The sequence below is a fragment of the Megalops cyprinoides genome, chromosome 1 (assembly GCF_013368585.1).
Source record: "Megalops cyprinoides isolate fMegCyp1 chromosome 1, fMegCyp1.pri, whole genome shotgun sequence".
In the NCBI taxonomy this organism is placed as follows: Eukaryota; Metazoa; Chordata; class Actinopteri; order Elopiformes; family Megalopidae; genus Megalops; species Megalops cyprinoides.
Window position 1 is genome coordinate 12,227,358 of NC_050583.1, and position 15,195 is coordinate 12,242,552.

Sequence of the window (15,195 nt, forward strand, 5' to 3'; positions counted from 1 at the left end):
CAGTTATCATCACAGTAAAATTAAGCCTTTAGACTACAGTTGTGGAGAAATAATAACAATTAACCTAACATAGCTTAGTATTATTATGTTCTTCATTGAATTGTACTGATTTGTTATCTTTATGACACTAGAGTCAGAGAGTCAGAGAGATTTTATTGTCAGCCCATCCATATGCAGTATACAGTAGGGTTGAAATAATGTTTCACTAGGACCCATGGTGCTACATTCAATACAACTGAATAAATACAAGACAATAAATAGACAAGATAACAAGACAATAAATAAATAGACAAAGTAACACAACATCGAATTGTAAGGCGGCAGGCAGAGAGTGCAAATAAATATGTAAATATGTAAACAGATTACACTTTTTTAAAGTGGCTATATGCATTTTGAATTTGGGATGCTCAGTCCAGGGGGGTGGGCAGGGGCATGCTGTGCTCCTGGGGGTGTGGGTCTGTTCTTGTGCAGGCGCAGGAGGGGAGGAGGGGGTAGCAAGGAGTTGAGGAGTCTGACTGCCAAAGGGAAAAAGCTGTTGCAGCGTCTGACAGTGAGAGTACAGATGCTCTGGTACCTTCTGCCAGACGGCAGGGGGGATGAACAGTCCATGGGAGGGGTGGGAGGGGTCTGTGGCAATGCAGGTCGCATGCCGGATGCAGTGGTTCTGGAAGAGCTCTTCCATGGTTGGAAAGAGGGACCCCGATGATCCTCTCAGCCGTCCTCACTATCCGCTGTAGGGACTTGCGGTCAGCGAGGCTGCAATTCCCAAACCAGACAGTGATGCAGCTGCAGAGGATGCTCTCTACAGTCTCTCGGTAGAAGGTGGTGTGGATGGGAGAGGAGAGGCTGGCCTTCTTCAGCCTCCTCAGGAAGTGGAGATATTGCTGGGCCTTATTGGTTATGGTGACGTTGAGTGTCCTGGTGAGGTTCCTCACTATGTGCACTCCCAGGAACTTGATACTGTTGACTGTCTCCACGGCAGAGCCGTTAATGTTCAAGGGAGTGCAAACAGCAAGGCTCTTCCTGAAGTCAACAATCATCTCTTTAGTTTTCTCAACGTTAAGAGACAGATTGTTGTCTTGACACCAGTCCACCAGCTAACTGACCTCTGCTCTGTATGCGGAATCATCATTGTTACTGATGAGCCCCACCACTGTCATGTCATCTGTAAACTTGATGATGTGATTTGAGCTGTGCTGGGCAGCACAGTCATGTGTCAGCAGGGTGAACAACCGTGGGCTCAGTACACAGCCCTGGGGGGGCGCTGGTGTTCAGCTTGATGACCCTGGAGGTGTTCTTTCCTATGCTGACAGACTGAGGCCTGTCAGTCAGGAAGTTCAGGATCCAATCACAGAGAGGGGTGTTCATGCTCAGTAGGCTCAGCTTCCCTACCAGCCTCTGCGGAATGATTGTGTTGAATGCTGAACTAAAGTCTATGAACAGCATTCTGGCATAATGGTCCTTTTTGTCCAGGTGGGAGAGGGTGAGGTGGAGGGCAGTAGTGATGGCATCATCAGTTGTCCAGTTGGAGTGGTAGGCAAACTGCAATGGGTCCAGATGGTCTGGGAGATGGGTCTTCATGTGCCTCAGTATCAGCTTCTCAAAGCACTTTGTCACAGTGAGTGTGAGTGCTACAGCCCAGTAGTCATTGAGGCAAGACGCAGTTGATTTCTTGGGCACTGGTATAATCCTGGTTGTTTTGAGGCAAGCAGGTACTGTCGCTGTGCTCAGGGAGATGTTGAAGATGTCCATGAGAATGCCTGCCAGCTGCTCAGTGCATTCTCTGAGCACCCAACCAGGCATGTTGTCTGCTCCAGCAGCTTTTTGTGGGTTTACTCTGTGTAGACTACTATTTCTTAAGTCAGCTGTGGACAGGCAAAGGACCTGGTTATTGGGGGAAGGGGTGGTCTTCCTTGTTCTGTGCCTCAAAACATGTGTAGAAGTCATTCAGTGCATCTGGCAGGGAGGCGTCACTGCTACAAGCCTGAGGTGTTGGATTGTAGCCTGTGATGGTTTGTATTCCCTGCCACATGCGCCATGTGCCCTTAGAATCCATGAAGTTGCTATGGATCTTCTTTGCATAGGCACGCTTTGCTGCCCTGATGGCCCTGGACACTTTGGCTCTGGCTGTGATGAGAGCCTCTCTGTGCCCAGATTTAAAGGCTGCATCCCTGACTTTCACCAAAGCGCGCACCTCTGCAGAGAACCATGGTTTTTGATTTGCTTGAGTGGTGACAGTTCTGGAGACAGTAACATCCTCAATGCACTTGCTAGTGTGTGAGTAAACTGTATGCTGAAGGCAATTAGGCAATTGTTGCTGAGATGTCATCCACTATGATCCTATGTTTTCAGTCAGAGTGATGATATATATATATATATATATATGCAGTGTATATATATCAAGCAAGTGGAGTAACAGTACAGTCAAACCTCAAGGTCATTGTGGGCATTTCTGTAGGATAACCCAAAAAGGGCCTGACTCTTGCTGCTGTTAAAGTACGGAGTATACCCCACCAACATGTCATTTGGTGGATGGTGCATCTATCATAGTAATTAGCATGCATATTCTATTTGCCATTGCAACATCAGTATATTTTCTCTTTACGTTTGTGGCATCAGCATGGACATACACTCTTTACTAACATCACAGCAGTATTAACACATTCATTCATAAAGAGGTCACAGATTGATACGACAAATATACTATATGAGTACTAGATCTCCTGTCCTTACTCCTTTTTGCCATCTTGGATGTTCCAATTAGTAACAGGAGGTTCCAGCTGCTAACTGATTCTTTGCAAGCTATGAGTGCTCTGTTTCACTCTACACCACTTCAGGAATAATAATAATCATTCAACAAATCAGAACATTTATACTTTCAATAACGGTTGAGACACAATTTTTCAAAGTTAAATGCAAGGTGCTGAACTTCTACTCCATACAGAGAACATCTATGTGAATATCTTTTCATTTTCTCAAATGACAGCTACTAGGAGCTGAATGAGAAAACTGATCATTTATCTTGCTACTGTGCCTCTGTTTTCATGTCTACTCTTCGTTTAGCCTGATAATTATCTTGAATCCATATGTTTTTCTTTCTTGTTTACAGATTTCCCCATATCCTCCCCACCAATTTACCTGGAAGCGCCCAATCTAGAGAGTGCTGTGAGTTATGAAAAGCTTACAGCAACGTGTACAGTCTTGACTCCCTACAAGACCGCTGTGTCATGGTATCGGGATGGAGATGAAAAAAACACATTGTCAAGTGACGATAATACCAAGGACCCCAGGAATATAATGCAAAACGTCAACAACATGACTCTTTCCAGGGACAAATGGAAAACCATTAATTCAATCACTTGTCAAGCTAAACATAAATGTTTTAACAAGAAAGACAGTACCATTCAGCTAAAAGGTTAGAAGTTAAATAATTTAACTTACAACAGTAGTAATTTCACCAATTTGGAAAACATCATTTAAATGTTACCCACGATCTCTTAATTATCATCCTTTACAACAGGTCCATTCTTCTACAGAAACAAAATCACCAAATATTTTCTTGCATAATGTTACCTGAGTCATAAAACATTTTTGTTCGCATTTTTGCTCCTCATTCTTTCTTCTCTTTCACTATTCACTCTCCCTGTACTCAATCTTTTTATTATTTTCCTCATCACTCTCTCAAATTCTTAACCCTTCTCTAGTACAGTTCTCTTATTATGCCCCATCATACCTCACTCTTCCCTCAGTTCTCCTTGTATCGCTCCTTTCCTACTTTGTCTCATCTATTTCCCTTCTTTTTTTCTCTTTCACCTCCCTGCATACTGTCTCTGCATTTCCCCCTGCTTCATCTGACCCAAGTTAAGGTTAACTATTAACAATGACTGTTGTTAGTTACTATCAGACAGGTGTCAGTCACAGTGAAAGCATGCAGTTATTCATCTGAAGATCTTATTTTTATTTTCCCGTTTTCAGATACAAGAACTGCTTCCCCCACCATTACTCTGTACCACCAACTCAGCAACAACCCATCTGGGGCCACAAAAGTCAGTCTGCTCTGCTACCTGACAGGATATTACCCAGATGACATCACAGTGGAATGGTCTGTAAACGACAGACCTGAGAGTTTGTCTCCAGTTCAGAAAAAATTCCGGAATGTCAACGGGGGAGAGACATTATACAGTCTAAGCAGCCAATTGCAGATCGACATTGACGAGTGGCACTCTGGCTCCAATTATACCTGCAAAGCTACCCACAACAAAAAAAATTACATGGAACACATCAGCATTTGCTCAGGTGAGTTATATTCTGTTTTTGTTGAGTTCTCAAGCACTATTACAATTTTTTGTCAGTTATCAGCACAGTAATTTTAAGCTTTTAGACTACAGTTGTAGAGAAATAATAACAATTAACCTAATATAACTTACCATTATTATTCTATCCACTGTATTATACTGATTTCTTATATTGATGACACTAGCTTTAATACATCACACTAGAGACAATTCATTACATCATTGGCATTTAGTGGATGTTCTTATCCAGAGCAGATTACATTGGTTAGAGGACTTTTTAACTAAGTTACCCATGTATACAGCTGGATATTTACTAAAAAAATTGTGTGCCCGTGGGCACTACAGCAGTGCCCCTGCAGGAAATCAAACTGTCTACCTTTCACTTAGGAGTCTTGCTCCCTAACCACTATGCTACACTCCCATCCCCTGCACTTGAACCACTTCTATTAGTATCGCTAGTTGACTCTTTCTTGCATTACACATGTGGATGTGGCACGAAGATTTAAAAATAAATCTTTCTATTTATATGACAAAATGAGAAAACACAATGCGAAGTTCCACGGAAGAATTTGGGAAACATTTGATAGGTTGGCTTCACAATACAGGGTTTTCAATTTGTGTGAGGCAATGTCACCCCAATTGTTTAGGGTAGTTTCATTTTGATATCAATCATTTCAGTGGCTGACCTATTTTTGCAATTGTTTCTACTGGCTTATAAATAGTAAGTAAACATCATGTGTGATTAAACTGTATGCTGAAGGCAATTTTTGCAGAGATGATTTCATCTACTGTGATCATATATGTTTTCGGTCAGAATGATGCTACACATAACAATAAATGTGGGGTAACAGGACTGTCAAACCTGAGCATATTTTCTCTTCATCTTTATGATATCAGCATACAAACACACTCTTTCCCAATACCACAGCAGTATTAACACAATCATTCAAAATGAGTTCACAGATTGATATCAAAAATATACTATATGAGGACTAGATCTTCTGTCCTTTACTCCTTTTTACCAACTTGTCTTGGATGTTCCCATTGGTCTGGCTGCTGCCTGCTTTTTTGAAAGCTACAAGTGCTCTGTTTTACTCCACATCCCATCAAGAATGTTAATAATTAGTCAGCAAATCAGAACATTTATATTTTCAACAACAGCTGTGACACAATTTTCAAAGTTTCAAAGTTTTCAAAGTTAAATGCAAGGTGCTCAACTTCTAGTCCATATTGAGAATCTTTATGACTCCTTACGGTTTTTTGCTTGTCTTGTACTCTACCTCACTTGTAAGTTGCTTTGGATGAAAGCATCTGTCAAATGAATAATTGTAACTGTAAATCTATGTGAATATCTTTTCACTGAGTCAAATGACAGCTACTAGCTGCTGAATGAGGAAACTGATGTTTTTTCTTGCTACTGTGCTAGTTTTCATGTCTATTTTTCAATCATCGTGACAAGTAGTTCTTTTTGAGTTCATCTGTTTTTTTTTTTGGTTACAGAATTCCCTGTTTCCTCCCCAACCATCTATCTGGAGGCACCCAATCTAGAGAGTGATGTGAGCTATGAAAAGCTTACAGCCACATGTACAGTCTTGACTCCCTACAAGACCAGTGTTTCATGGTTTGAAAATGAGGGAAAAACATTGTCAAGTGGAGACAGTACCAAGGATCCCAGGAGCATAATGCAAAACATCAACAACATGACTCTTTCCAGGGACAAATGGAAAACCATTAATTCAATCACTTGTCAAGCTAAACATAAATGTTTTAACAAGAAAGACAGGACCATTCAGCTAAAAGGTTAGAAGTTACATAATTTAACTTACAACAGTAGTAATTTCACCAGTTTAGAAAGCTTCATTTATATGTTACCCACAGACTCTTAATTGTCATCCTTTATAACAGGTCCATTCCTCTACAGAAACAAAATCACCAAATATTTTCTTGCATAATGTTACCTGAGTCATAAAACATTTTTGTTTACATTTTTGCTCCTCATTCTTTCTTCTCTCACTATTCACTCTCCCTCTCCTCTACTGTTATCTTTTTATTCTTTTCCTCATCACTCCCTCATGTCTCTTCTTAGCCCTTCTCTACTACAGTTCTCATATTATGCCCCATCATACCTCACTCTTCCCTCAGTTCTCCTTGTATCGCTCCTTTCCTACTTTGTCTCATCTGTTTCTATATTTCCCTTCATTTATTTCTCTCTCACCTCTCTGCATACCCTCTCTGCATTTCCCCCTGCTTCATCTGACCCAAACTAAGACGAATGTCAAGTTTGGAAAACATATTGACTGAAGTTAGTTTACAAAAAATGACTGGGGTAAAAAAAGCATTATTTTGGGTCATACAATGCGTAAAATCAAGAAGCATGTTGGGAAAAAAAAGTGCCAAAGTACAATGTCACATCTTTTACATATTACCCACAAGCTCTGAATTGGTCTTTTTACATAATAACAGTACTTTATAATAGATCCTGCATTTCCCTTTTTTTCATCTGACCCAAATTAAGGTGAATTATTAAGAATTACTGTTGTTAGTCATTATCAGACAGGTGTCACTCACAGGAAGATAATGGTGAAAGCATGCACTTATTCATCTGAAAATCTTACTCTTATTTTCCCATTTTCAGATACAAGGACTGTTTCCCCCAGAATTGCTCTGTACCACCAACTCATCAACAACCCATCAGAGGCCACAAAAGTCAGTCTGATCTGCTACCTGACAGGATATTATCCAGATGACATCACAGTGGAATGGTCTGTAAACGACAGCCCTGTGAGTTTGTCTCCAGTTCGGAAAAAATTCAGGAATGTCGACGGGGGATACACAACATACAGCCTAAGCAGCCAAGTGGAGGTCGACATTGACGAGTGGCACTCTGGCTCCAAGTATACCTGTAAAGCTACCCACAATAAAATAGATGTCAAAGAACACATCAGCATTTGCTCAGGTGAGTTATAATGTGTGCTATTATAGTGTGTTATCTATGTTATTCTCTGCCTTTCTAAAAGTCCCTGCAGGTGAAATCCAAGTCCTGTCATACATCACCTCATAAACATCTATTCCATTATGTCAGCAGCATAAACTCTCTTAAATTTATTGGAATATGCATGCACATTCTCTTTGTCATTCTGACATGTCTAGTTACTCATATGTTCAGAGCACTTACTCTCTGTAAGTCAGGAGTGCAGGTGTCAGTGCTCCCGCCCCTGAGCTGTTGTGTTTTTGTTTTTCCGTCCATGTGCTTTTGTTTTCCTTGTGTTCTAGCCTTGCCCAGCCCAGTCATATATCTACCCTGCTTGTCTCTGTCTTGTTGCCAGTTCATTGCAGTGTGTTTGTACCTGTCTTGTTCCCGCTGTGGTTTCTGCCTGATTGCTGGTCCCTGAATCGACCCTGCCTGCGCTTTGACCTTGCTCCTGCCTGCTGCCCTGCCTTGTTCACCTGATCTACCTGACTACCTGGTTTGACCCTGCCTGTCCCCGGCTTTGATTCCTGACTGCGTTCGGACTGACCACCTGGTCTCTACCCTGCCTGTTTTTTGGTCATGATTCTGCCCTGCGTCCTTAATAAAGGCACTTGGAATCTGGAGTTCTCATGGTCCGCGCCTGAGTCCTTGCCTGTGCCCTGACAGTAGGTGTGCAACTGACATTGTAATCAAAACAAAATTTGCACTAAATAGTTTATTTGACATTACCTCCATACTAGATAAGCACCATGCAATAGTAAACCTATCCAATGTTTCTTTCATGTAAGTTATGGGCCTGGTTTTTGCCTTATGTCTTGTGTCGCTGCCAAATCTGAAATGCCAAAGTGTCGGGTACAAGACACTTTCTCTATTAATATGACGCACTGCCCCTGAAAAACTACTTTCCAGATGCGATATGTCTGTTTCTTATAATACGATTGTAGCTTCATATTGCCACCTTTTAAAAACTCAGTATGAATTTTAACATATAGTTGGAGCCATAGGGTGGTAGTGTAGTTTTGTGGTAAGGAACATGGCTTGATATTTATTGTATTTACTTCATACCCCTGCAAGAATGTTTGAAATGATCAAACAGATTTAAAAATGTATAACTGATATTCAAAACATTTGTATGAATGTCTTTTCATTCTAATAATTGCTGTTGTGCTTCTGTTGTGATATCCAGTTTTCATTCAGCCTGATCGGTAATTCATTTTTGAGGACATCTTTATATTTGGTTTTGATTTCAGATTTTCCTATGTCTTCACCACACGTTTACCTGGAGAAGCCCAATCTAGACAGTGATGCAAGCTATGATGTTGCAACAGCTATATGTACAGTCTTCTCCCCCTACAAAACCAAAGTTACATGGCTTGTGGATAATGGGAAAAAGGAATCGACAACAAAAGACTATATCAAGGATTCCACTGGCAGAATTCAACGCTTCGTAAACAACCTGACTCTTCCCATTAAACAATGGAAGACCATGAAGACAATCAAATGTCAGGTTGAGCATAAATGCTTTAACCTCATAACCGAGACCATCACTCTAACAGGTGATCCATTCATATCAGTTCATAAAATTTGAAAAAAAAAAAACCCTACAAGCGCAATACCTTCAGGTTTGGAAAACACTGAAAATTGTTACTGAAGTTACAAAATGGTCCTGGGGTGAAAACAAAATCATTATTTCTGGGACCTTCTTGAGTAAAAGCAAGACGTATGTTAAAAAAAAGATCAAAAGAGGTTCAAAGTTACATCTTTTACAGGCTGCCCACAAACTCTGAATTGGTCTTGTAGTACTTTATCGCAGATCATGTGCTTTACAGAATAATATTTTTTTCTCTTGATTGAGTGATGAATCTAGGTGCTTCCTTTGGGTGTTGTTTTATAAAATTAGTCTGACATGGGATAAAAATTGTTAAAATATTGTTTATTCTGTGTATGCCTGAGCCTCTGCTGCTCACACAAATTTTTGAATTTTTGAAGTGTGTGTAGATCTTCCTCTGTATTCTGCTGTCCAATAGTCTGTATATTCATGCAGCTACAGAGTTGCACCAAAATCACATGAGCAAGCTCAAAAGGAAACATGAGTCAAACTGTGCATGCATACACATACACATACACATGCATTCTGAAGGGATGTAGGAAAGGAACACAAGCAGGAGACATAATAAATGTAATATAAAGTTACAGTGAGATGGCATCATTTCTTGAAGGACATATAGAAGTACAATACTTTATACCATCTCATGCGTCTTCCATGCGTTTATTATTAGGTTCTTACTCTTGTTTTTTTCCTCTTTCAGATACAAGGACTGCTTCCCCCAACATTGCTCTATACCACCAGCTCAGCAACAAAACATCACAGGCCACAAAAGTCAGTCTGCTCTGCTACCTGACAGGATATTACCCACAAGACATCACAGTAGAATGGCTGGTAAACAACAAACCTGTGAGTTTCTCTACAGTTCAGAAAAAATTCCGGAATGTCGACAAGGGAGACACAACATACAGCCTAAGCAGCCAAGTGGTGGTGGACATTGAAGACTGGCACAGTGGCTACAAGTATACCTGCAAAGCTACCCACAATAAAAAAGATTTCATAGAACACATCAGCATTTGCTCAGGTGAGTTATAATCTATGTTGTACTGAATTCCCAGCTATTCTAAAGGCTTTCTTTTAAAGGAGATGACAAAAGGCACCAGCATTTGCCCAGGTAAGTTGTAGCCTGTTTAGGTAGGTTACATCAAATTCCCATTGTTTTCTGTGTTAGCAAACAGTTAGAATATTGTGTGTGTACTGATTACATCTGTAATTGTCAAAATGAGAATGAATTCTTCATAAAAATGCAGTATAGTATAGTTCCTTTTGTACTGCTCTTGAAGCCCCTCTGCCTCACTCAGAATCACCCATCACCCCAGCTCAGGTCAAGTCTCTACCATACATCACCTCATACATAATTTGACCATCATGATGTCACCTCAGCATGCACTCTCTTTATTTTTGAAATTATTTTAAATAATGCTCCACCATAATTAACATTTTATCATCTGTTTGTCTTCATGACATCGACATACACTCTCTTTACCTTCATGACATCATTTGAAACATTCTCTACACCATTATGATATCAGTGTATACTACTATGGCAACCCCAAATGGTTTGCCATACACTGCAGTATCTTTACCTTTCATGACATAACCATAAGTGGATTTTGTTTTATTGGAACCAATAACTTGTCAATTGCTATTTTTACAGTTTGCCTGTGATTTTGTTCATTTTTATGAAATTCATCTGCTGTTTATTTTCTTTGGGTAATCTCTCCCTCTTCTTGCCCTAGTGAATCCAACCTCCACTCAGACAGCAGAGATGTTCCTTCTTGGTCCCTCCATCCACACCACACTGAATCGTGAGGACCTTCCTTTCACCTGTCTGCTGGTCGCTTATGGCATGCAGAACTTCTCCATCACCTGGAAGGTGAATGGCGAGGCAGGGCAGACGCACAGTACAACAGAGCGTACGCAGAACGCCAACGGAACCCAGACGTGGCGCAGCACGTTCACCATGAAGGCCCGCGATTGGCACATGCACAAAAATGTCTCCTGTGAAGCCAGACATGTGTGCTCCAGCAAGCCACAGCTGATGTCCCTGGAGAAAGCCAGAGGTGAATATCCTTCCCATGGTCAGGCTGAAACAGTTAACATGAGCATGAACATTACAAGCATGAACAGCAAACAGGGGAATGGGATCTCCCATTTACTATAGTCTCCCATAGGATTCCTACTCATTCCTTAATGTGACAGCTTTTTCCTGCCATTTTTGACTCAGTTTAGTTGTGGTTCTGAGATGGTGCTCAATGGCCTTATTTAGCTGTCAATGTTTTTAACCCATAGATGTTTCTTTGATGCACTGATTTGACTCTCAGCATGTTGTGGCCTTGACGATTTCTTCCCCTGCTCACAATGTCTGTTTTTCCTTTCCTTTCTTACTGTACAGCACAATTTTTCCTTGTAAAGGTGTAATTAAATAAAAGGTGATTAAGTGGTTCATTTATCATTGAGAACACTTTACTGGAAGTAAAACAGCTAAAGAAACACTAGGCAGAGAAAAACACAATATGCACAATGTGGTGTGTATACTATAATGCAATATTAATCAAGTTTATTGATTTGTCAAGTTATGTGTTGACGGAAAAGACCCCATACCTTTACAGCAGTGAGTTGGGCCCTATTTTGGGTGTCTACATTGAAATAATTTCAGTGACCCAGAAGTCTGACCCATTTCAAACATATACTCCTGTAATTTGGATAAAATCTCATATGGCCACATTACAAGCCAATGCTCTGACACCTCTTTTTATGTTTGTGCTTTGTATGTTTTTATGCTCATGAGAAACATGAATACCTGTTGGTTGTGCTCCTAAACAAAAGATTAATAAAAGAGATCACACGGCATTCCAAACTCAACAGGCTGCAAAAAGATTTCTAAAATATATTCCCTGTCATTTCCAATTTAACAAAAACGTCACCTTGTAAAAAATTGAGACAAAAATGAAATGTTCCTTGCTAAAGTCTCGATTTGTTTGGGTTTGTGTTCCAGATCCCAAGCAGCCCAGTGTTCAGATTCTAGAACCGTCTGAATCGGAGCTGGCAAAATCGAGCGAAGCCACCATAGTCTGTCTGGTGTCCAATTTCTTCCCCTCTGACATTGATGTTTACTGGGAACTGAACAAGCAGAAGCTACCAGAATCACGATACAGCAGCAGCCCTGCACTCAGATACTCTGGCAAGAGCAGCTATTCCATGCACAGCAAGCTCCTGGTGCCCAAGTCCCAGTGGAAAGACGGAGAATATTCCTGCGTGGTCAGGCATGAGTCATCTAAGAGCCCGCTCAGGCATACCATTTCTAATGTGTTTGGTAAGTACAAGGTCTAATGGTCAGTGTAGAACAGTGGTTAAGGAGCAGGCCTTGTAACTGAAAGGTTGCTGGTTCGATCCCTGCTTGGACACTGCTGTACCCTTGGGCAAGCTACTTAACCCACAGTTACCTCAGTAAATATCCAGCAGTATAAATGGATAACATTATAAATACCTGTAACCTGTGTAAGTTGCTCTGGGTAAGAGCATCTGCTAAATGCCAATAATGTAATGTAATGCCTATTCTTGATAGAAGATTTTCACTTTAAACACCAGACTCATTCACTTCCTTCTTTCTGTGGTATCTTATAAAAGTATTGACAGATGAGTAGTGATTTTAGCCGTGCAGATGCAGGAAAGCAAAATGCCCAGTGTGACAATTACCTTTTTCTTCTGCCTTTCCTCAGTATCAATTTAATTGATTATAATCGATTCGATTATAATTTGATTTTTAAAATCAGGAAAAGTGCCTTAAATGTAACTGAGATTGGAAATTAAGATGAGAAGCACTGGAGAGGATTCAGAATTAAGCGCTTAAGGGCTACTTTTCTCTCTTTTTTTTAAATAACTCAGCCTCAGTGATCCCATCCCCGCCTCAAGCCACCCTGCTGCGTTCCTCCACGGAGCTCGTCTGTCTGGTGTACGGCTTCAGCCCGTCTGCCATCAATGTCAGCTGGATCCTGAGCGATGACACACAGCTGGTGGAGCAGAATACCACCGCTGCATCCAGGGGGCCCGATGGGCGATTCACCATCCGCAGCCACATGCGCCCCTCCTTCTGGAAACCGGGGGTCACCTACAGCTGCAGAGTGGAACACGTCACAACCACTCTGCTACTCAACATAAGCCAGCAAGGTACAATTACCACAACCTTTTGGCTCTTGGCTCTCTTCAACTTTTAAAACAGTACCTAGCAGTGAGCATTTCATGGTTGCTATAAAGCCTAACTCTGCCTGGCCACGTTCCTGCATCTATCTGTAAGCCTGCACAGGTCTGTGCTCTGTGATCTTTCTTGTCAGACCAAATGTGGCTGATCTGCTCTTTGCTTCAGCCTCCCAACAGCTGTCGTTCTGTTTAAACACATTACAACCAAAGCAACCACACCTAGAAAACAGAGGCTAGAACTATCCACATAACATGCATGCATAGAAAGAGGAACACTGAAACACCACACATTGCATAATTTATTTGTGCAACAGACATGCTTTTTGATGACAGCGTATATTTTACTTTGTATTACATTCCACTGTAAATGCAGTCCTTCAACCATAACACCATATTTTTACCCTAATACACCAAATATGCTGAAACCAGAATCCACATAGTGTTGATTTGTTGAAAGTTGTTATTGAAATTTATTGCAATACTTCCTCATTTAAAATGGTGTTAGTTATTACAGCACTGCGTGATGGATTAACACATGCTCAGCTGCGGTCTATCATTGCCTGTATTTACAGTTGTTCAGTTGGTTTCATTAGATAGGCTTTTGCATGTTTGCCTTGTGAATCTTAACACTATTCAAGTCCCACCACAAGTTATGTTCACGGTCACTGGTCTGGGAGTGTTGTTAGCCTGGTCTGACATTGTGGCTCGTTCATCTTGAATGGATGCACTTCTTTTTGTTTGTGCTGGATGTTGCTCTGGATAAGAGTGTCTGCTAAATGAACGTAGTGTAATGTAATCAATCTCTCTGGTCAAAAGTGTCTGCCACATGACAAAAAGTGACATAATGTAGAACGTACTCTGAGTGAAAGCAGACCCAGCATAACATCATGAGCTGGCTGACCTTGCCACTGCTCACTGAACACTGATCTTTCTCTTTTTTAACCCTCTCCTATAGAAGTTATTAGGGAGGATGACTACTTTGATGAAAACACACATGACATGTCCAGTGTGGAAAGTGCTGAGGAAATCTGGAACACTGCCCGCACCTTCCTCATCCTCTTCCTCATCGCTGTGCTCTACAGCAGCTTTGTCACTTTAGTGAAGGTGAGAACTTGCATCAGGTAATGGTACTCATTTAGATATTGGGCAATTGATGTTATCTGAGGTGAAGGAACTTAAATATCTTTCGTTTCATGCTTTCTCCATGTTATATTTTGTTCTGATTATATTTGTGGAATAAATACACAGTCTGACATAGGGGATGATTCAGTCACAGAACAAAATCATGCCATTTTTAACACTTGCATGCTCCTTCTTTCAGGTGAAATGATGTCAAGACCTCATATCCAGCAGATGGTGACATGTGAAATGGTAAAATGGTTGACATCTTTCAAACCAGCCATCACTAAGGAAATTACAGTGCAAAGTTATAACGCTTTTTAATACGCAGCACCTGCAAAAATAGTTAATCTTTTCTTAATAGTCATACCTAATTGCCCATTAGCTATTTTAAACATAGACATAAAATTGCCTTTGCCTTTCAAATTAAGACAACACTGAATTACTGCTATGTTTTTGAAATAAATTATATCATTATGGAACTAACAAAAGCTCCTTAGTGTCTGATGCCATTAATCTGCAAACAAGCTTTGGTGTTGTATGTTTTTTTTTTTTTTTTTTTCAGAAGTATAAAGTAAGGGATTACAAACACTCTTCATACTGTACTTGAGTATTTCTTGGGGGATTTGTACTTTTCCGAGTAATATTAAATCACAGTATTTTACTTACTGAAGTAAATTCCGAATAAGAGTTTACTTTTTAATCCACCACTTTTCTTTAAACTGAGAGTGTTACATTGTCTTGGTTGCACACAGTGCATTCAAAGCAGTGCTGTGCATGTTCATTATTTCATATAATATCAGTAACTGTGCACAGAGAAGAAATGGGGCCACACCACTGGTCACTAGTCACTCAACCTACATACTCATCTTAGACAGTCAGTAACCGAGTAAATTGAAATCCTGCATAATCCTGCTGGTCAAAGACAGTTATATCCAGGTTCGTCAGCTAGGTAATTGACTGGATGTCTGTAATGGAGGACAAGGACAGAGAGGATGAATATC

General features: G+C 40.6%; 1 protein-coding gene across 1 annotated transcript in view; it reads left to right on the plus strand.

Moving 5' to 3' along the window:
- The window catches only part of LOC118791307, a 123,780-nt gene extending 109,308 nt beyond the window's left edge, over positions 1-14,472 (plus strand). Inside the window, exons 17-27 of the mRNA XM_036548621.1 lie at positions 472-616; positions 738-921; positions 3,976-4,296; positions 5,796-5,879; positions 6,931-7,251; positions 9,576-9,896; positions 10,612-10,935; positions 11,871-12,188; positions 12,761-13,042; positions 14,028-14,176; positions 14,394-14,472. Coding sequence (XP_036404514.1) covers positions 472-616; positions 738-921; positions 3,976-4,296; positions 5,796-5,879; positions 6,931-7,251; positions 9,576-9,896; positions 10,612-10,935; positions 11,871-12,188; positions 12,761-13,042; positions 14,028-14,176; positions 14,394-14,402 — 2,458 coding nt within the window. The 3' untranslated portion in view covers positions 14,403-14,472. The remainder of the gene's footprint in view (positions 1-471; positions 617-737; positions 922-3,975; positions 4,297-5,795; positions 5,880-6,930; positions 7,252-9,575; positions 9,897-10,611; positions 10,936-11,870; positions 12,189-12,760; positions 13,043-14,027; positions 14,177-14,393) is intronic.
- The last annotated feature ends 723 nt before the right edge of the window (positions 14,473-15,195 follow it).